General features: G+C 40.4%; 1 protein-coding gene across 5 annotated transcripts in view; it reads right to left on the reverse strand.

Moving 5' to 3' along the window:
* rad51b (RAD51 paralog B) overlaps positions 1–23,114 on the reverse strand; it is a 67,326-nt gene that overhangs the window by 40,359 nt on the left and 3,853 nt on the right. For 3 of the 5 annotated variants that reach the window (XM_052096248.1, XM_052096246.1, XM_052096247.1), the window contains exons 2-8: positions 13,229–13,321; positions 12,910–13,023; positions 12,732–12,836; positions 12,498–12,634; positions 11,852–11,971; positions 5,792–5,975; positions 69–141 (exon numbers count right to left, since the gene is read on the reverse strand). In XM_052096248.1, coding sequence (XP_051952208.1) covers positions 69–141; positions 5,792–5,975; positions 11,852–11,971; positions 12,498–12,634; positions 12,732–12,836; positions 12,910–13,023; positions 13,229–13,312 — 817 coding nt within the window. In that variant the 5' untranslated portion in view covers positions 13,313–13,321. Of the gene's footprint in view, positions 1–68; positions 142–5,791; positions 5,976–11,851; positions 11,972–12,497; positions 12,635–12,731; positions 12,837–12,909; positions 13,024–13,228; positions 13,322–13,404; positions 13,585–18,874; positions 18,975–23,114 lie in introns of those variants that run through there. The other 2 variants (XM_052096243.1, XM_052096245.1) reach the window with 2 other exon arrangements.

Consider the following 23,114-nt stretch of genomic DNA (forward strand, 5'->3'; position numbering starts at 1 on the left):
ATTTACACAAAAACATTCACCTCAAAAATCGGTTTAAACTCCAGCAGACAATGGGGACCTGTTCTTACCATCTGACTGAGTCCGCTGAGGGTAGTGAACCTTCTCGCCCACATGTGTGGTGATCTGGTTAGTTAAAACCACCTGAGGAAGAAACACAGAAGGGAAACATCTGTACTGGAGTTTACACCAGCTTGCCTGGATCACACACAGATAAGAGTAAACAGCCTGTCATCACAGTGGTGGTGGATGCTGAATTCCTCATGAAGAAAGATAACTCTTGACATCAGTCATTACATAATGGTGTACACTGAGGTCATGTCTTAAAAAAGGGATTAAAAAGCAAAAAAGTGTGAAAAACCAACATTATTTCAGACCAACATTAGCTGGAGATAATGCCTGGTAAAGGGGACCGAATAGTCTTGTAAACATTTGTTTTTTCTATTCTAAATATTCTATAATACAAAAACTAAATTTATGATAAGATATGATAAACAACTCAGTAACACTATGTTTGAATTCAAAGAAATGTTCTGGGTCCAAAAAAATCATCTTCATGACAGCATCTGTGGCCTACTGTCAATAAACAAAGATGATAACTTTAATCCACATCATGATAGTATTTATTATGACTTCAGGTGGTTAAATCCATATCTTTAGAAGAGATTTAAGAAGTATGGATGAGAAACAAATCAATATTTTATGTCATAATTTACTATAAATTATCCTCCCGAAAAATGCAAATAACCAAAAACGAATGTGGAAGTGAAAGTGAAAGTAGAGATTTATAGTTTAAAGGGACATAAATATTGATCCGTTTCTCTCAACACCTATCATATCGCTTCTGAAGATATGGATTTAACAACTGACGTCATATGGATTACTTTTATGATGCCTTTATGTGCTTTCCAGACCGTCAAATTTCTGGTCACCATTCACTTGCATAGTATAGACCTACACAGCGGAGATATTCTTCTAAAAATCTTTCGAAAATTTGTGTTCTGCAGAAGAAATTTAGTCATACACATCTGGGATGGCATGAGGGTGAGTAAACTATTATTATTTATATTTGGGGGGTGAACTATCCCTTTAAGTGGTGGGTATACTTTTCAAATGGAAATTAGGCATTATGTAAATATGTTTAAAACAGTGTGCATTTTAATGTTTCTTTTTCAGTGTAATGCCTTGCCCCATAGACTTCCATTGTAAGAGTATTTACTGTAAATACGATTTTTGCTTGCTTTCAAAAACTAAAGGATGACTTGAAATTATTTTCTGTGGTAACACGTATAGTGTTTAAAGGTGAAAAGTGTACATTTTGTGCCTCTCCTGATACCATATGGAAATTTGGAATAGTATGTACTTTAATGTTTATTACTGCTCAATACCTTGGTGCACTAAATGTCATTGCAAGTACATTACCGTAATGCAATGTGTGTTTATTTTTAGAAACGGAGGGAAATTTCGGAGGAAATTTTTCTTTGTGATAATCAAGACATTCCTTTATATTAACAAAGCTTGGGAGAACACACTAAGCTCAGTAGAGCTTGGCTCAAAGTTTTATTGTGGAAATTTAGTGGGTTAACCTATTTTATGGTTATGAGCTTTTATGTGTGCAATAACACAGTAGCCTACCTTGAGGAGTTATCTAGCATGTGGCTTCATGTTGAGGCCCTTTTCTACTGCTACAGAAAGCTGTATTAAAACTCACTTGTGGCAACTGGGAATGTCAAGCAGACATTTACTGTGCTGATTTAAAACATAACTACCATCTTTAAAATGAGTGTGGTTGGAGGGGGACCAGGGGGCAAATGACTGCAGATTAGATGTGATTGGGGTTAGAGCCTTGGGTCTCCTCTGAGAATAGTTGACTTACAGACTCATTTCGAAATAAGGGAATGCAGTATTTTTGTCACAGCACACTTATTTGAACAAATAATTCTAGAGCCAACAAAGGATTCAAGAACAGCAAAAATAGTCAAAATTACGATTAATCCAAACAAATGCGTAGAATTAGAAAAGATACACTTTTAAAAACATGATCCGTGAGCACATTTATGAAGTGGACGATTAGAAACTTGGATAAAAGAGGTGTATGGGTAGTTCAAGCACATCATGTCAATGGCTGTATATATTTAAGGTCAAATTTGTATTAATGTACATTATATGGTCAAGTGTAGCCTATATCCTTGGTCCCGCAACAGATCATTTCTTGTTTTTTAACCAGCCTTAATGAACTTTTCGCCTCAAACGTTAATTTTAAATGGTTCCGAGGTGACAAATTAATTTTTAAAACTACAAATAGTCCATGAGGTCATGCATAGTTATTATTAAATAATTAGCAAAATGCGGTTTATAAAAAAATGATAAATTCAGATGGAACGTAGCATGCACAACCGCAGGACATGTCAACTTCACAAATGTTTATGTGGACTACCCACTAACGGAGCAAAACCTGATCCAGGATCAGCCCTCCAGCTGTTTGATTGTACATAAGCACTGGCAGCGGGGACCCATATTCCTCTGCTAGGTAAATGTGCGGGCGAAAATGGGGGCGGGTAAATGCTTTACATACCTATTTTGAAGATCTGTGATTTCTATCAAAGTGGAAATTCCCAAGATCAAATAGCATGGAAAAAGGAGCACACTTTGTGTGAATGGGCCTGGACTAGAGGGTCAGGAATTTGACATTTGTAACAACGCCCTCTGGTGTCGTAAACATAAATATGATCTGAGACACAGTGCTGAAATGCAATAACGTATATGTGTACCAACACCTTGTGGCTGACAATGTGTACTACACAAGAGCAAAATGGAAGCCTTTTCTAAAAATAAAATATAGTGGGGTTAAAAAGTCACATAGTGACAGAGTGAACATTGAAAATATTTAACCTGGAAATAAAAGTTTTAGGATTTCGAAAAATGTAAAACAATGATATCAAATGAAGTAGAAATATTCAACAAGGTACACAGTATTTGTTGGTCTCAAATCTAATAAGCAAATTTGTGCCATTGACCATGTTAACTTCTTTATACAAAAGGTCAGATTTTCTTGCTTGCTTCCACTGAAGCACACAAGATGCTATTGTAAACATTTTGAAATCATGCTGGAATAATATAAATCATCAGCTCAAGTGTATGCTTCCATTAAAGCTACAATGTGACAACAAATAGGGATATCATTGTTTTAACAACAGGGCTACAGGCCCCCAGGGGTAAAAGGCACATTTGATTTTTATTTTCTCCCAAAACACTAAAAAACACCAGAAAAAGTACAATACAAAATTGTACAAAAATTGTCACAATACACTACAAAATATTCTAGATCCGTGAGATCATTGGATGCAATGTCTAAAGTTTATTTTTAAGGTAATTTTATTTAATATTAAATCATTTTTTAAATGTTACAAAATTATGCAGCTAGTGTGAATACTAGAAATTATCACATTCATTTTGAGACAAAGTACTTACAGAATTTGTCATTTTAAGTTTTGTTCAAGCTCATTAAATCAAGTGTTTTATAATAGTCCAATAAGTGAAAGGATCGTATTCTGGGGTAAAAGACCCCCTGTTGCAGAGTCTAAAGGCCCAATAAAACAAATGATTTTTCTGAATTGGGTGAATGAAGAATGTTCAAAGTGGGCTCACATTGACAGATCTAATCACATAGAGATTTATTTGTCTATAGAATATTTAAGATGTTATGAAATGCCAAAAGAGAAAAAGGTTCAAAACAAAAGTGGTTATTTTGAATAAATATTATCTTAATCAAAAAATCATCTTAATGGATCAAAAATATTTGCCTAAGTTGACAAATATACCCCAAGTGTGGAGTTAAAAAATATATATTTTTAATTGGGGGCCTGGGTAGTTCAGCAAGTAAAGACGCTAACTACCAACCCTGGAATCGCAAGTTCGAATCCAGGACGTGCTCAGCGACTCCAGTCAGACTTTCTAAGCAAACAATTGGCCCAGTAGCTAGGGAGGGTAGAGTCGCGTGGGTTAACCTCCTCGTGGTCACTATAATGTGGTTCTTGCTCTCGGGATATGTGGTGAGTTGTGCTTTGATGCCGCGGAAAATAGCTTGAAGCCTACACATGCACTAGGTCTCCGCGGTAACGCGCTCAACAAGCCGCGTGATAAGAAGCGTGGATTGATGGTCTCAGACGAGGAGGCAACTGAGATTCGTCCTCCACGAGTCACTGCGCCACCATGAGGACTTAGAGTGCATTGGGAATTGGGCATGCCAAATTGGGGAGAAAATAAAAAAATAAAAAACAACCTTCCGTTATTATTTCTTTTCACACGATTTACGTTCAATAAACTTTTTTTTTTTTTTTTATCTTGATACACTTTGACCAGAACACAAAGATACATTTCTTTAAGGTGTGCCTTTAACCACGTTGTACCCTAATAAGAAATTAAAAAATGAATGTTAATTTTTCAATGCAACTTTTTACTCAAACTGTTATGTTGATAATTTACAGTGAATTGTAATGCTTACGGGTGTAACGATTCGCACTGACAATGATTCGATTATGATGCTTTACCTAATCATTACGTTGCATCGTGAAACAGATTATTTTTAAACAATTCATAAAATAACATTGTTTATATGTGTGGCTGCATACTGTTCATAAACAAAAAATGCATTACATGATATGCATTACAGACATGAATCCATTACATATAGACATAATGTGGTACATCGAGATATGTTATATGCATAATAAGATATCCCATATGAATAAAGGATAACAATGTATGAAGCAAAATAATGACTTGATGCAAACATACCCATACGGTAAACCGAGAAATAAGCATAATAGATGTCCATATCAAGTAACGTTAAAATGTATTGAACCAATAATTAAAGATTAAATGTTATGTGCTCACAGATAATGTCCATGTATAAATCGAGCAGGTTCTTCAAAAGAACAACTTTCTATTAGTAGCGTGTGAAGGCGGTTATACATGGGATGTGGTAACCGTGAGTTCCTAAATGAACCGTGAGCGCCAGATGTAGCAGAGGCTCCTCCCCTTGTCAAGCTCGTTTATGAGAATTCAATTGCATTCACATGCAGGACGGCGTCCGGCACACTATTCCAGAGATACATTTTTTTAATATTTTTCATATATAATGCAGGCTCCTCCCCTTGTCAAGCTCGTTTATGAGAATTCAATTGCATTTACATGCAGGACGGCGTCCGGCACACTATTCCAGAGATACATTTTTTTTATATTTTTCATATATAATGCAGGCTCCTCCCCTTGTCAAGCTCGTTTATGAGAATTCAGTTGCATTTACATGCAGGACGGCGTCCGGCACACTATTCCAGAGATACATTTTTTAAATATTTTTCATATATAATGCAGCGTGTCATTGACCAATCACAGGTGACTGTAATCAACTGGTTGGTTTCCTTCAGAACAGTCTGAAATTGCTCCCTATTCCATATATTTTTTAGCATTTACTATAAAGGGAATGAATGAACGAGTGTATGTTTTTGTTCACAGCTACATGTTTTTGCAGCAATCAAATTTAAGCGAAGTTCTATTTTTGGTTTATCTCTTTTAAAAGCAATTTTAACATAATGTATCATAATCGGGAGGAGGAAACAAAAATAAACTTACTTGGGTCAAATTGATGCAAATAATTCTAAATAATGACAGAATAATGCACTGTGATGCATCAATGCATTTTTACACCCCTAGTAATGATGAAACCAACTGTATGTCTTCTGAAAAAATTTGCTGTAAAATGCACACAAACAATGACAAAACACAGTCTTACTGGAATGCAGAACTCCTGTGCGAGGTACTTCAGCATTGCAGCCTCCTGGCCCAGTAAGTTACTCCTGTGTATTAGATTACCAGGCAGCGATGTATCAAACTCCTTCCTCACAACAGAGGCCACAGAGTCCAAAATAAGAAGCCCCGCTCGACACGCAATGATGTCCTCCTCCAGACGCTCTAGCCTGATCAACATCAGATTGGTATCAAAATGCCCCATTAATTTAAGTTCACAAGCTTTATCCACAGCTTGTGACTATCATGATCTCAAAAGTTCATTTATGCAATAAGGTTGCAGTCAATCCCTTTTTAATTTAGGTAATTAAGAACAAGATTCATATATAAGAAAGCAATTGATCACCTAAAAGCTCTGTAATTGAGCCAGAGTGCATTTCATGAATTAAAGGTGAAGTGTGTAATTTCTGCTCCACTAGTGTCACAAAAATAATGAATTTTGAAACAGGATTTCAGAACACTCCCCCCATCTGGCATTGGTTGGAATAACAGAGTGTCACACCTAAACTAATGCCATTGGTTGAGCCAATGTTGCTGCGTCTTGCCTCCTTGGGTTGCAGCGCACACACATAAACAGAGCAATGTGTTAATAGATACAATTTTTAGGGGGAATCAAACTATACATTGATGAGCCAAAATATTAGGACCACTGACAGGTGAAGCGACTAACATTGATCATCTCCTAACAAGAAAGCATGTCAAGTTCTGGGTAGATTAGATGCGAGCAAACTTTCAGTTCTTGGAGAAATGGGCAGGAGTAAAGACCTGAGTGACTTTGACAATGGACAATTTGTTATGGCCGACGACTGGGTAAGAGCATCTCGGCAAGGCTTGTGGGGTGCTCCCGATCAGAATCAGAATGAGCTTAATTGCCAAGTGTTCTCACGTACACAAGGAATGTGTTTTTTTGGTGATAGGAGAAACAAGTGCACACAGAATCATTACAGTGAGGCACAGAAAATAAAACAAGGTAGACCCCCAAAAATTGGGAAATTAGTATCTTGGTGCTGAAACCTCTGACATGACTCCCCAACTATTGACATTGACCCTGCCTCAATCCCCAGTTGGTCTTCTTTGGCCCAAGGACAATCAGCGGGCAAGGGTAATTGGCCATTGGGCCCCAAGGAAGCCCCGAGGTAGCACGGAAGCCCTGAGGATGCACAAAAGCCGAGGAAGTATCCGAGGGAACCCAACTGGCCCTGGCACGTATTAGCACACCCTCATTTGGCCTGATAGTGAAAGCGCGGCTAATGTTATTGTATCGGGCTAAACGTGTCACTCAAATGAAACATCTCGGGTTACTTAACTGTAACCCCTGTTCCCTGATAAAAGCGGAACGAGATGCTGCGCTGATTTAGCGCTTTGGGAACAACTTTGTGACCAGCTGTGAATGTGTGTGCAACACGTCAATGAAATTGACTAGAATTTATAGCCTCTGCTGGTGACATCATTGGATGCACCTGTAGCAGGGCTATAAATAGATGCGTCACAGGTTCATCGTCAGGTATTTTGTCTGAAGTGCAGTCCTGAGGCATCCACTGTGGATGTCTGGACCCCTTAAGGTTGTGTAGTTGTGCACACAAGAGTGTGAGAGGTCTCAGAAATGAGCTTGTGATGTAAACTCAAGGACATAAGAGCCCGGAGTGGCATGAACATCCAAACTATAGAATTTTATGAATGTATGCGGAGAGGACCAGCCCGCCCCATTACAAACATGTTGCAGAGGGACACCTCTAGCCAAGGCTTTAGAGGAAGCTACCCCTCTGGTAGAGTGAGCCCTGATCCCTACTGACGAAGCTTGACCGTGCGCCTCGTAGGCCAGGGCAATAGCATCCCTCACCCAATGCGACATTGTCTGCTTGGTGGTGGCCGGCCCTTGTTGCGGCCCCCATGGCAAACGGATAGTTGCCCTGACTTACGCCACTGACTAGTGCAGCGGACATAAGTCTGAAGGGCACGGACTGGATACAGTCCGTTAAGTCTTCCCTGCTCCGGCGTTGTAAACGGCAGTGACCGGATGTACTGTTGTGAAGGAACCTCAGGCAGGTAGTCAGGATGAGGGTGCAATATTGCTTTTAGCCATTGGCCAAAATCGAAGCAGGCTGGCAAGACAGACAGAACCTGCAGATCCCCAATTCTTTTTAGAGAAGTAATTACCATAAGAAAAACCATCTTGAGAGTCAGAAGTTTCTCAGACACTTACTCTAGATGTTCAAATGGGGTCTCAACCAGACCCTCAAGGACTATTGCGAAGTCCCATGAAGGGATCCTGGTCCTAGCAGGAGGTCCAAATAGCATGGCTCCACGGCCGAAGCGAGCGAGCAGAGGATGTCTCCCCAATGTCATCCCGTCAGTCAAGGTGTGGCAAGCCGATAGAGCGGCCATGTAAAACCCTGAGAGTGGCGGGGCATGTGCCTGCTGATAATTTTCCTGCAGAAAGTCAGAACTGAAGCAATCTGGCAGTTAAATGGATCTGCATTGTGTGCACTGCACCATCCTTCAAAGACACCCCATTTATTGGCAAAACTTCTAGTAGAGGGAGCCTTAGCGCTCAGAATGGTCTCGATGACTTCAGGTGAAAGCCCAGTGTCCCTCAGTTGGTACCCTTCAGGGGCAAAACATGAAGGTACCACAGTTCGGCCCGGGGATGAGGTATCGTCCCCTGCGCCTGAGATAGAAGGTCCCTCCTGTCCGGAATCTCCCGAGACAAGCCGTCAAGGAGAGACATTATCTCCGAGATCCATACTCTGTTCGGCCAATGCGGCGTTATCAGTAAGAGGCAGGACCCTTGCTGGCGAACTCTGGCCAGGACTCACGGGAGCAGAGAAACCGGAGGAAATGTATATAGGCGCATTTTGGGCCATGTATGTGCCATCGCGTCCAGACCCAGGGGGGCTGGGTGACTCAGAGAGAAGTAGAGGAGGCAAAGAGGTCTGTTGGGAGGCAAAGAGGTCCACTTCTGCTCTGTAAACCTCAGGGTGGAGTTTCCACTCCCCTGTCTGTATTTTCTGTCGGGACAGTAAATCTGCTCCCATTCAGGCATCCAGGGATATAAGCTGCTCTGATCAACAAGAGCTTGCCCTGGGCCCAAAGGAGAATCTGCCGTGCCAGTCTGTTCAGGTGTTCAGGTGGCGTGAACGTAGACCTCCTTGATGGTTTATGGAAGAGACTTCCGCTGTGTTGTCCATCCGCACCAAGACATGGCAGCCTCTGGAGGCTTTCAGGTATTTCACAGTATTCAGAGTATTTCAGGGCCAGAAATACAGCCATCAACTCAAGACAGTTAATGTGACACTCGAGCTGACGACCCTCCCATTCCCCTTGAGCTGCACGACCACTTAAGACAGCTACCCAGCCCGTCAGCATGCGGCGCGTAACCCTTATCAGCCTAGGGGATTGGCCCTTGGATGAAATCCCCTGGCTTTGAGCCACAACTGAAACAGTCTCATGTGCAAAAAGGCCCAAAGGGATCACCGAGGATGCAGTTGCCATGAGACCTAGTAGTCGTTGATACTGACGAACAGTGCAATCTTGGCCTAGTCTGACTTTGCTCAAGGTGTTCTGAATGGACTCGATTCGAGCAGGAGACAATTGTGCCCACATTGTGATCGAATTCCATACGATCCCCAGATAGGTAGTTTTGAGTGGGAGAGAGGACGCTTTTCTTGGCATTGAGCCTCAACCCCAGAGAAACCAGATGAGCCAAGACGATATCCCTGTGCTGGAATGCCAGTTCTTGTGACTGTGCTAGTATCAGCCAGTCGTCTATGTAATTCAGAATGCTGATGCCCCGGAGTCGCAAAGTGCCAGTGCTTCATCCATGCATTCTGTGAATGTGCGGAGTGATAAGGCTAGACCGAATGGAAGAACCCAATATTGGAAAGCTTTGCCCCTGAAAGCGAATCACAAGAACTTCCTGTGTCGTGGCAGACTTTCTATATGAAAGTACGCATCCATGAGTTCGAGATCGTGACCAACCAATCGCATTGTTGGATTTGAGACACGACCATCTTGACGGTTAGTCAGACCCTCTGAGCGATTCAAGCCTCGAAGGTCTAAAATCAGACGCAACCCCCCATCCTTCTTGGGAACCAGGAAGTATCTGCTTTAGTAACCTGACTCTCTCTCTGGAAGGGGAACATGTTCTATGGCCCCTTTGACCAAGAGATTTTGCAGTTCTTTCCACAGTAGTCATGCTTGTTCCGGTTTCACAGTAGTGGGAACCACGCCGTTGAAACACGGAGGACGGCGAACTAATTGAATTCTGTAGCCTTTAACTACTGTTCTTAGTACCCACATAGAAACATCTGGCAGTAGTTTCCACGCTGCCAGGTTCTCTGAGATGGGTATCGATTCAGACACTTCCTGTTGAGGGGATGTCGAGTGTCCCGTGTCCTGGACTATGGCAGGAAGCAACGGAACACCCAACATTTCGCTTGAAACCGCTAACTCCCGAAACAGAGGCGGCGGGAATGGAGCGGTTTTGTGGGGGTATCGGGAGGGTACAGGTGGATGTTTCACGTGACCCATCCCAAGGGGGGGCTACCCCCACAAGGCTGGTTGCAAAACCATCAGGGTTTTTTTCTGTTTGGTCACACGGAGACACAGATCTGTGGCTCGACGAAGCTCAGAGAAAGCCTCTTCGTCGAATGTGGCACCCGCACTCAGGTCCTTCAACAGATCAGCCTGGTACGCCTGTAACACTGCCGTAGTGTGCAGGGCAGCACCAGCTTGACCTGCTGCCTGATAAGCCTTGTGGGGAGAGTGGGTCTCTTTAGCAACGATGCTGAGCCAAGCGAGAGATAACCCGCAAGTGTCTCTTCTACCGGCGGCATCATCGAATACCCCCGTGCCTCGGCACCCACGACTGTCGAATATATCGACGTCGAGGGCACGAAGACACGGGAAGTATAAGGTTTCCTCCATGAACGAGAAAGCTCATCATGGAGGTCATCAAAGAAGGGAAGGGACTGATGAGACGTTCCCTTCCCTCGACCACCACAAAGAAATCTGTACTCCAGTTTGGAGCATTTGGGGAGTCTCTTGTTCGCGTGGCCAATCTAATTGAAGCCTGGCAACCGCACGAGTAATCACCTTGAGTAATTCCTCCGATGATTTATTATCATGCATGGAATGCTCAGAGGTGGGAAGCTCCAAGTCCACAGACTCAAGAGATTCATGGTCCCCCTCATGAACCGAAGAGGCGCCGGAGCGTGCTTTAGGATCACGGGAGGGACCGGCTGGATCTGGGGAGAGAGCGAGCGATAGGGACGGACCCGTCTCTCGCTCCTCAGCCAGGTCCATAGGAGAGCCCCACGATGTAAAAGTGGGTGCTGTCTCTCGGAAGCAAGCAAGACGAGTGCGAAGCATTTTGACTGAGAATAAATCGCAATGCTCGCACCCGCCCTGCCCCAACGCAAGAGCAGCATGCTCTTCCCCCAAACAAACAAAACAAAACTGGTGTGTGTCCCTCTCAGCAATAGAGCGTAAACATGGGAACACACACCGCTTGCTTTGTTTATCAGTCATTCTTTTTCTTTTTTTTTTTTAAAGAGAAAAGTTTCTGCGCACTGCCTAAAAATTCTAACTCCTAACAGAGGAAAGTAGAAAGTTCTGACAGTCAAGAAGCACAACACACACAGAATGATCTGAAGACAAAAGATCTGACGATGCACCTGTGACGCATCTATCTATAGCCCTGCTACAGGTGCATCCAATAATGTCACCAGCAGAGGCTATAAATTCTAGTCAATTTCATTGACGTTTTGCACACAAATTCACAGCTGGTCAAACCTAAAGTTGTTCCCAAAGCGCTAAATCAGCGCAGCATCAAAGTGTAGCTTTTTGACAGGAAACAGGAATTTTAGTTGAGACTCAGTGTTAAAAGTTTTTCAGAAATTCAATGGCTTACTTATAGTTGTCTCTGCATATTATGTGGAGATAGGAGAAAGTATTTCGGCACTGAAAAACTTACACACATCACCTTTAAAAATGAATTGTATCAAACACTAAATTAAAAGTACTTAGCTAGTGTGTTAGCACCAACCTATTCAGGACATCTTGACAGGTCAATTCCCTGAAGAGATGAACCCGAGATGCCATCTCTAGCACACGCTCCTTCACAGAGAAGTATTCTGGGAATCTGGTCTGTGCCATTTCTATCAACCTTAGAGAAACAGAAAGGATTTTTGATTCATCCCAAAGATTCAAATCTTCTGAATCCTTTCACCAAAAAGATTAATTAAATTACTCTGTCAGTGAATGTCTTATTTGTGTCATTATAAGTAATTGAATCATTTACTCAACAGAATCATTCAAAACACTGAGTTGTTCATGACCAAAACAAGTCTTAATATTCTATATTACGATTTCAATGTTTACAGATCTACTAAAGGATTTTCTATTGACTTTCAAGCTATAGAAAAAAAAAAGTAATGTCTAACTACTAACTCATACAATGAAGGTGTATGATTTGCTCCCTTACATCTCACGCTATGACACAATTTGCGCACGTTCTAGTCATTCTTTGACATCAGAAATAAAGTGCTTTGCTAATTTTGTTCACTAGTCTATCTCTTGCGGAGTCAGTGCAGAATGATTCATTCACTTAAAAGAATCAAGTCACAAATGAAACACTACTAAATGACAGTGGGAAGCACATGGGGGAAGTAAGCACAAGCTTTTTTTAACACCTCTCAGCAGAGAATGCCGATTCTGTGTCAATGTAGATGACTCCGCTGTCCAGGCCTCCCATACTCTTCGGCAGAGTGGCCAGCAAACTGAGCATAATACAGAACTGAGTCTTCCCACAGCCTGATGGGCCAGTCACCTAGAAAAAAGGAAGTGGCATCATTCCTTAAACAGGTGCATACAAAATCAGCACTCTAAAACAAGTGTAGCCAATGTATTTTACTCCAGTATTTTACCTCAGTGAGAGCACCTTGTGGCAGACCTCCCTGAAGTAGTCTGTCCAGGGCAGGAAGTGATGTGGAGAAACACAGCTCTCCCTTCTTCCTCCACAAATCCAATGCCTGACATAAAAAACAACATTACCACTAAAAGGTAACACCAGCTGCACTTGTTAGATGAAGTAAATATACTTACGGTGGTCACAGCCGGCACACATGCTTTGCTGACCAGACGTTGCAAGTCCAAAACAGCTGAATAACTGAGTCCAGCCAAGCGCATGAGTTCAAGAGGTGTGATGGACAGCAGATCCTAAAGGTCAGAGTGCATACCCTTGTAAAAAAGTACTGTGGCAATACAACAGTACCGTGATGGCATCAAATGGTAATAAACATTATATATTCACATACCATAGTATTTACATGATGCTAGGATGTATTTCCAAAAATACTATGGTAGACGTACAACAAAAACATGTAAAGAGAGCACAATATAAGTGTAAGATATCTGATCTTACCTGGCATGTTTCCACTTGATGACGCTTGAGTCGATCGCATAGATCAGCTGAGACACCTGACCTCCTTAACTTCTTACTGGCCATTCATACAATCTAAATAAACAATCAGACTTAAAAACTGCATATTTCGTTTTCTGGTGAAAATTATGACATTGTAAAACAACACAGCGGATTACCACAACAGTAAATAACAACGCGCAACGACAACGCAAATGTAACAGAGTTTGGATCGAAGTTTTGCCAACATATGAATGTTATGAGTTAGCGCAGCGCGCCCGGAAATTCCCAAGGCATTGTATTGTGGGTAATGTAGTTTATTTGTTAAAGGTACACTCCGTAATATTTGTAATATGGTGCTTTCAATTCATTCTGGAAAGTTAGTTCTTACGAAATTGGAAATCCAATGTGAATACGATGTAATGTGCTTTCAAGCGGTTTAGTAAAAAATAAAATGAAAAAGTAATAAAATAAACAGACCAATTGTGCAATTTCATATTAATTTCACTCTACAAAAAAACCCTACAGGAATCCTGAGGATATTCATTTTATCTGTAGGATGTTTACAGGTATTCTGCTGGACACATGGACAAACTGTGCAGGATATTCCTACAGGTTTTAGAATGGAACATGCAGGACTAGCCAGCACACTTCCTGCACAGGAGAAAAATCCTGCATGATTTTGACATTTCAACAGGACAACTGCAAACCAACATCAGAAATAAAATAAGGTTCTAAAACCTGTTTTCTATTGTGTAAGCTAATTCCTGCAGGAATAAACAGTATTCTACAGGATACACTGGAGGAAACACTGATGCAGTAACTGAAATTACATATATTAACACTGCTGTTACATGTAAAAGTACCTCACTGTCTTTTCAAACACAGAGACAATTATTTACTTAAAAAACAACAATAAAGAATTTAAGAAGAGACTCAATTTGAAGTAAACAAATATGTTTTACTATTTTTAATACAAATATTGAAAATGGCATTTTATGTGTGTAGTATTTGATGTAGTGCAGGGGTCGGGAGCGTATGGGTCGCGAGCCACAAGTGGCTCTTTGTTAAAAATCAAACAACACATGATCGTTTAAAATGTTCTAGAGATTATTTTCCAGCAGAAAGTGTGGTTGCAATCGAAAAGCTTTAAGTCAATGACACTGTTTTGATTTCCTTTCTTCCGAATTTGTCCTACAGCCTACTCCTGTTGAACAAGGTTTGAAATGAACACCAGCCAAATGCGTATTTTTCATGCAGAGTATTTTGCTGATGTACCAGCCACCGTGCATTTGACAAAACATGATTATATTTTGAAGAACAGACGAAAGAAAAGCCGCTGTTGTGTGCAGTGATCTCTGAGTGCAATGAAAGCACTTCTCCAAGACATGGGCCTCATTTTGGGGAGGTGGTTATATATAAGGTTTTTGAATCACTTTGTTATTTTAATTGCTTTTTTCATTTTGTTTAAAGTGCACTTTGAATTTAGGAAAGTCTTTTGTTAAATTTATTTGTGTTTCAATAAATGTATTAAATTTTTAAGCAAAATCAATAAAGCAAAAATATTCACCGACCTTGGGGTTTGACCATATAATCAGATATCACAATATTTTAAATGCGATTATTATGAAAATATTTTTACATATCGCCCAGCCCAAAATTAAGTAATTTTATGGAGACCCGCACAAACACGTGTGCTCAATTCCATATTGCAAAATGTTACCTATTAATATTTGCATATTTGTTTGTTTTTGAGTAGCCTATGGGCAATATAAACATTTAAATTTATTGAAAAACTTGAAAATGGTAAATAATTTGTTTGTGGTATGGCTCTTAGAAAAAATGCATCAACCAAAAAAAATAAATAGGCTCCTTCCCGACGCCTGATGTAGTGTTTACTCTACTATACTGCAATATAATTAAAGCCATACATGTCAACTATCATGCATTGATTTTCCCTTTTCTCACGCAGTGATAAAGTCACGGAGTAAAGAGGACACGGACAGCACACGGACAGACAAGACAGCGCTGGCAGCACCATACAGCAGCGATTCAGACCAATCAGGTGAAAAACAGCAGCACAGTATCTCTCCCTCTCCTCTTCACCTGTAAAATATTCACATCTCTATGTAATACATTTGCATAAAGCCCATCTAAGTAGTTATAGCCAAGGCCAGGATGAGTTGGTTTAGTGTTTTCGACATGTCGAGAAGGTGTTGTTTTCTTCACTGCGAAAGCAAAACCTCTTTGTTTGGGCTTCCAAAGGTAGATGAATTGAAGAATTGGTGGTTAAAATGTATTTTTACCATTATTCCTCAGCAGTACAGCCACCACCAATTCCAGATTTTCAAGACTGGATGCTGCAGTATATAGTATGCCAAAAACAGTATGCCAATGGAGATGTATGTCCGAATCTTCAGTATTCATAAAACAGTAAGCAAGAAATACCTGGATGACCTACTATTTCCAGTATCATTCTGAAGTGCGAATCGACTGAACACATCTCATAATATCTCAGGAGTGGCGAAGACGCTGGATTAAAAAAGAGCAGAGAACCACAAATCAGAACAGCTCTTTTCTCAACTGTAAGTGCTAAATATAACAAGAAAGTTGTTTTTTTTCTTGTGCTTTAATAGTGCTTGCTTAAAATCACAGTTAATTATTTTTGTGATTATTATTACGTCTTATATTTGTGTTGTAAGGTAATATTTAATGCTGTACAGTTATATGTAATGTGCAAAGAACCCTAAAGGGGGAGCTGTGGTGCACAGCCGCTGAGAGGCGAGCTGTAAATTGATCTGGCAGTTACGTGCTACCTCGTGTGGCTGTCAGTTGATGTTAATAAAAGTTTAGACATTTACAAAATAAAGTCCTGTTATTGAAACATCACATGGTGTCACAAGTGGAGCAGCAGAAAAAGTATGGCAAAGTTTCATCCTCCGGAGAGTTTTGATTTTAACCACCTTGAACGATGTCCAAAATGGTGTCAGAGGTTTTCACCGCAACAGGATAGCTAACAAGCTGGATAAAGAAGAGGCAGAGGTACAGGTCTGTACGTTTCTTAATTCGCTGGGAAAGGAAGTGGAACAAGTGTATCAGACATTCACATTCATGAATGAAGAAAGGGAGGAATATGATACTGTAATCAGGAAGCTTGACAACTACTTTGTACCTAAAGTTAACGTCATTCACGAACGAACACAATTTCACACGAGGGGGTCAAAAGTCGGGTGAAACAGCAAAGGAGTATACTCACAGCCTCCATGAGCTAGCGAACACATGTGACCTTGGTGCCGCTAAGGATGAGAATATCCATGACAGGCTCGTGTTAAGGATTCTGGACCAAAAGTTGCCAGAAAAGCTCCAATTAATTCCTGATTTGACTCAGTAATGCCGTAGAACTTGTGAGGCAATCTGAAGTCTGAGGACATGTCAGCGAACAGGCAGCTAACATCAGCGCACAGATTAGCGAAGTGGCTGGCGCTAGATGGAAACCTCATTATAACGAAAGAGGAAGAGAGTACAATGGCACAAAACGAAAGCAGTCTGAGCATGCTTTTGAGTGGAGGTATAAAAGATGAAGAATGAATCATGGAAAAGTGGAAATGTGACCAGCAAAAAGTGCTGAGTGTCACAAATGCAGAAAGAGAGGTCATTTTGCTGCAGTTTGTAGAACCCGAGAAGTCCATAATGTTAGCAAACCACCAGAGGGCAGCAGAGTAACACACTTCCTAGTTGCGTTAACTCAAATTACTGGTAAATGTTGTGCATGGACTGTCACACTTCCAACACTGACACAGACATAGACTTTAAAATTGATACTGGCGCTAACTTGAGCGTCATTTCTTACAAAACCTTTTCAATTCTGAAGCATAAGCCAAAAAGTGTCAATGTGAAACTTAAGAGCCCAGGAGGTACATTGAACTGCAGAAGGGAGTTTACATCTATGACTACCTTCAAGGATAGGCAGTATAGATTTAAAGCATTTGTGGTGACTGGTCCCAACATATATAATCTCCTTGGCCATGACGCAGCAGTTGCAATGGGTTTAGTAAAGAGGCTGGAAGAGATCCAACCCACTCTTTCTTCTGAACTAGGACTAGTCAAGACAAAACCTATAAAAATCTGCCTGAAAGAGGATGCTGTACCATACAGTGTGCCCACTGCAAGACGGGTGTCCTTGCCCTTGCTCACAAAGGTTAAAGGGGAATTAGAAAGGATGGTGCAGAATAAAACAGCTGAAACCGGTGGCCTACTGCTCTAGGGTGCTGACCAATGCTGAAGAAAGGTACGCCCAAATCGAAAAGGAGTGCCTGGCAGTTCTGAGGGCCTGTGAGAAATTTTCAAGATTTTTGTATGGACTGGAAAGTTTTACCTTACAAGCTGAAAATAAACCACTGATTCCATTAATCAATGCCAAAGACCTTGATTCAGTTCCACTGAGATGCAAAAGACTGCTACTGCAGATGATGCGCAACAATCCACTTGCACAGTATGTACCTGCTAAACAGCTGGTAGTTGCTGACATGATTTCACGACACCCTCAGACAGCTATTTTGTCAGAGGTTTCCAAATTCATGCAGAAAGTGGAAGCTTATGAAGAAACAGTCAACCGTGCATGACCAATTTCTACTACAAAGCTGGAAACCATGAAAGGACAAACAGAAATGGATCCTGAGCTACAGATGGTGAAAGAGTACATGAATGTTGGATGGCCCAGGTATGCATCTGACATCCCTAAAGGTGTGAAATCGTTTTACAGTGTACGTCATCACTTATCAATCTCTCAGAATCAAGCACTGTACGATGATTGGATTGTAATTCCCCAAAACATGCGGCCTGATATACTTCATAGGTTGCACAATGGTCACCAAGGCATAGTGAAATGTAGTGAAAGAGCAAGAATTAGTGTGTGGTGGCCTGACATACGTAATTAGATTCAGCAGTTAGTTAATAGCTGAATGGTCTGTCAAGATTCAAAATCTACTCAAAGGAAAGAGACACTCATAACCATTCCATTAGCAGAAAAGTTTTTGGAGAGAGTTGAAGCTGATATCTGTGAAGCTATGAAGCTGAAGTGATCAAGCAGCATTACTTAGTAGCAGTGGACTACTTTTCTAAATACACAGACATAGCTCACCATCAGAACCTGTCAGGTTAAACGACACGTGCTGTGGACCACAGTTCAATGGATGTGCTTTCAAAGACTTTGCGAGAGACTATGATTTTCAGCACATTACTTTGAGTCCCCATTATGCCCATTCGAATGGAGAAGCTAAGAGAGAAGTGCTAACAAAAAAAAGATTCTGAAACATTCTGATCCATTCACAGCTTTGATGAGCTACAGAGCCACACCTCTCCAAGCTACTGGTGTGAGTCCTGAGCAACTCATGAATGGCAGACAATATTAGAACTACAGTTCCCACATTTGAGTCACACCTGCAACCAACAAGGCCTGATCTTAGAAAAGTGAGAAAGGTGGGTGAAAAGGCCAAACAGAGCTATAGAAAGTACTACAACAAAAGGAACAGTGTCATAACATTGCCTGAACTTTCATCAGGATCTAAAATCGCTGTTAAGCTAGATGATGAAAGAGGGTGGAAAATGTCTGGTACTGTCCTCAGAAAATGTGACACGCCGCGGCCTTACCTTATCCAATCTGTTACTGGAATACGTAATCGAAATCGATGACACTTAACGTCCACAGCCATTGACAATGAATCAACATCTGCTGAGGTACAACAGACACCTGTACAGGGAGAACCACCTGGTCAGGATGTATCTGTGACAACTACCCCTAATATTGCCCCAGACATTCTAGTGCAGGAAGAACAACCATGTAAAAACGTACCTGGGCCTAATTCCAGTCATGCTACTAGCATTTCACCATCGAATGTGAAAACAATGTCTGGTTGAATCGTTAAACCCTGCTGTACAGTTATATGTAATGTGTAAAGAACCCTGAAGGGGGAGCTGTGGTGTGCAGTGGGTTAGAGGTGAGCTGTGAGTTGATCTGGCATGGTTATGTGCTACTTTGTGTGGCTGTCAGTTGATGTTAATAAAAGTTCTGTTATTGAAACTTCACAATATTCAGGGCACAAGCCAATGTTTATGTTCCCGGATGAAGTATGTCCAGAATCTATTCATACTACTTTCATGCATACTTAAAGAACATAGTGTTTATCTGGCCGAGAAGTGCATCCTTCATAATATACAGTACATACTGTGAGTGACAGTACACGATTATGGATGCAGAAATAGTGTCAAAAAACAGGACAGTTACTGAGATTAAGTGAGTATTATTTATCTGGTCATGTGATTCTAATATGGCAGCCACCATGAGGAGTCCCTCACCATGTAGAAAAAAACAGCTTTTATAACATTACTGATATGACTGGAGTCTTCTTAAAGCTTAAAGCTGCGTACACACTGCCAGCGACACGCAGCGACAAAACGACCTCATCTCATTCATTTTCAATGAGAGCTGGCGACTTCCGGTATCACGAGCGACGGCGACCGTTGACGACCGGATTTGGGCATATCCAGATAGTTGAGAAATATTGAACTTTATGCAAATGAAGAGCGACTTTCGGGAGCGACAGCCAATACAAGAGAAGATGGTAGAGCTCACGTGATCCTAATATTTTAATAATAATATTAACTGTAAAGAAACAGTGCTGTTTAGGCTGTCCATACACACCACTTGCGAGCTAACCGCCAGCAAATGGCGACACGCAGCGACAAAGTAGCTGGTGGTGTGAACGCAGCTTACAAGTGTTTTATACTGCTTTACTCAATGAGCAATTGTTATGCTAATAAAAGCATATTATTACCTCTCAACCTGCATTCACAATGTTAGCATTCTCTGTACTAGCTAATTCTAGCTCGTACTAGCTAGTTTTCTTTACTTGCAGTATTTAAATTGAGATTACTTGTTTATTTTGATCAACCCACATATTACAAAATTAAAAAACTTGTAATTTGTAAACTTAAAAAATGTTATTGTAACTAATTACCTCAGATTTGTTTGAGTTCTGCTAAATTATTTGGGGTTACATTGTATAAGGAAGGCTATTTTAAACCTTGCAGATGATTCTTTCGTTTATTCTCATTATGTTTTAATAACCTTGGTGATCCTCCCAACTTTTATCCTCAAACACATGCCTCGCTGTCAACTCTGCCCTCTTGACACCAGTATGATGCATATCTTTTCATAATTTCCTTATTTTACTAATCATTTCATAATCAGTCCTTCTCTTGAGAGGAAAACCAATTTACACATGCATGGAGGACAATCAATGTGTGAAAGGGTTCAACAAATGTCTGGTATTACCTAAAAAGGAGAGAGAGAGATCTATCAGATATTGCTTATATGAAAAGGAAAGGTTTAGGTTTTAAAGCACATTTAAATGAACTTGACGTTCATTTGGTTAGAAATGCAAGGCGATGAATGTGAGGAGTTTACAATAAAAAGAAATCAATTTCTCACATTTATACATGATAAATATTTGAGGGCCAAAATCCAGTATCAGCACTCAAGAATTAGTTCAGAACCATTATAGCTTTTGAAGCTGCTTTTTTAATGGTGTAGCCAAATCAGATATCAAAGCCTGTAAGGAAACATTAGAGATCATTATGATAACATCAACTTGAAATATGGAACTAGCACTAGAAACTATTTTAACATTTAAGATCAAACAGCCCCCAATTGGCCCTTTTAAATGGGAATACATAGAAGCATATGCTCTTTCTATGGTTTGTGATTAGAGAAACTGACTGAACAATATTCAGTCTCACAGATGCTATGAGCCACCAGAAATTTAGAATGCTTGCATGGCATCTGACAGCATGGCACATATCAACACATGTGAAGTTTGACCGAGAAAGGCGACCCATATATGGACAAAGCATTGGGCCTGTCTTCACTATCTCTGCACCTGATAGAGATAAGCACTCTGTTTGTCCATAGTGCTTGGCAAAGAACCCTCTCCTACAGCTCGGTTAAAATAGACAGAGAGGAATTACAGATAAAACCAGCATCAAGACTTCTCACTGTCTCCTTATGTCTACCGAAACATTTTAATACATACGAATTAAAGTATGCATGGATCAATGATTTTAAGAAGAGACATGGAAATTTGTATATTTATATTTAGTTATACATTACAGTTTTTCTCAATCACTTTGGCTCAATTTTGAATGAGAATTTTTTTTTTTAAACATTAAGTTTAAATATTTGAACAGTTAGTTTCTTGCTCACACCAGATTTGAATTCCTTGTTCGTTTAAGCAAACTGCACATGCTTTGGCACATGTGTACAAAAGAGTAAGTACAATTGTCTACAATTTGCACAATAACTAAATGCACAGGCTGATCAAAACTGATGAGTTAATTCTCAGTGAATACTCAGTGTCATACTCTTCACAACTTCTAAACATTCTTTCATTGTGTGAGCCATTACATGCAAAATGATCCATTCTGTTATCACAATCTGTCAGAATGTTTGTGATGTCTGCTAAATCTCTGGCCAGACTAACATTAGTGACAGGATGTCCACCAAGAAGATGGGAACGTAGTGTTACGTACCATGAGGAGGTACAATTCATTGTTTTTTACAGAACTACAGCAGGTTTTTTCACTGTTTTTTTTTTGTGTGTGTTTGGTTGGTTGGTTGGTTTTTTGCATGGATGTCATTTTGTGGCAATTCTCTGTTCACTATATATGACTTTACATGTAAGAAATGTGTAAAAATGGACATCCAAATTTACACGTAACACTGCCACAAAAAATATATTTACTGTATGCATACAAATGTGCATATCCTTTTTCTGTGTACTACAGTATTGTACAATATTGACTTTTCCCAGTAAACATTTCACTACTGTTGAAATCGGTCTCTAAAATGCTCAGTGTGATACACAATAGCATTCAGCAAGACAAAACTGACAGTCTTGTATAGAACAGTGAGCAGTCAGTGTCAGTGAGCATAAATTTGTATATAACAAACATTTCCAGGGTTGACTGGAATGGTGGAAAATAAAACATCTAAACATTTTGACCAGTACGGCTCACAAGGTGGCAAAAAAAAAAAAAACTATTCATTTTGGTGGCATTGGCCAATTTACTGACACAATAACTAGGTTATGAAGCATGAATTCAATTGCAACTGCACTTACACTTTAGAGAATGTTATACACTGGCGGATTCAAGTTTGGAGTAATGGACAGTTTTGCTCTTATGGAAAGAAATTGGTACTTTTATTCACCAAAGTGGCATTCAACTGATCACAATGTAAAGTCAGAACATTAATTATGTGAAGAATTAACTATATGAAAAAAATCTCAAAGAGTTTTAATCAAAAAATCCTCCACGTGCAGCAATGACATCTTTGCAGATCCATTTACATTTACATTTATTCATTTGGCAGATGCTTTTATCCAAAGCGACTTACAAAAGAGGAAAACATAAGCACAGTGGTACAAAAGTGCCAAAGTTTCACTATCATCAGAATAGTATTCAAAACTTATTCAAGTGCAAATTTATTTGTATTTTTTGTTAGTGACTAGTTAAGTGCTCTTGGAAATGCATTTTAAGTCGGTTTTTGAAGACAGAGAGTGAGTCTGCGTCACATATAGAGTTGGGAAGGTCATTCCACCAACGTGGTATGATGAAGCTGAAAGTCCGAGAAAGTGTTTTGGTGCCTCTTTGTGTTGGTACAACAAGGTGACGTTGATTTTAGGTATGCTGGAGTAGACGCAGTGACTGTTCTGTATGCCAGCATCAGAGCCTTGAATTTGATAAGTGCATCATCCGGTAGCCAGTGGAGAGAGACAAGGAGTGGTGTAACATGTGCTCTCTTTGGTTCATTAAAGACCAGACGTGCTGTTGC

Source organism: Xyrauchen texanus, chromosome 28 (assembly GCF_025860055.1).
Source record: "Xyrauchen texanus isolate HMW12.3.18 chromosome 28, RBS_HiC_50CHRs, whole genome shotgun sequence".
NCBI classification, from domain to species: Eukaryota; Metazoa; Chordata; class Actinopteri; order Cypriniformes; family Catostomidae; genus Xyrauchen; species Xyrauchen texanus.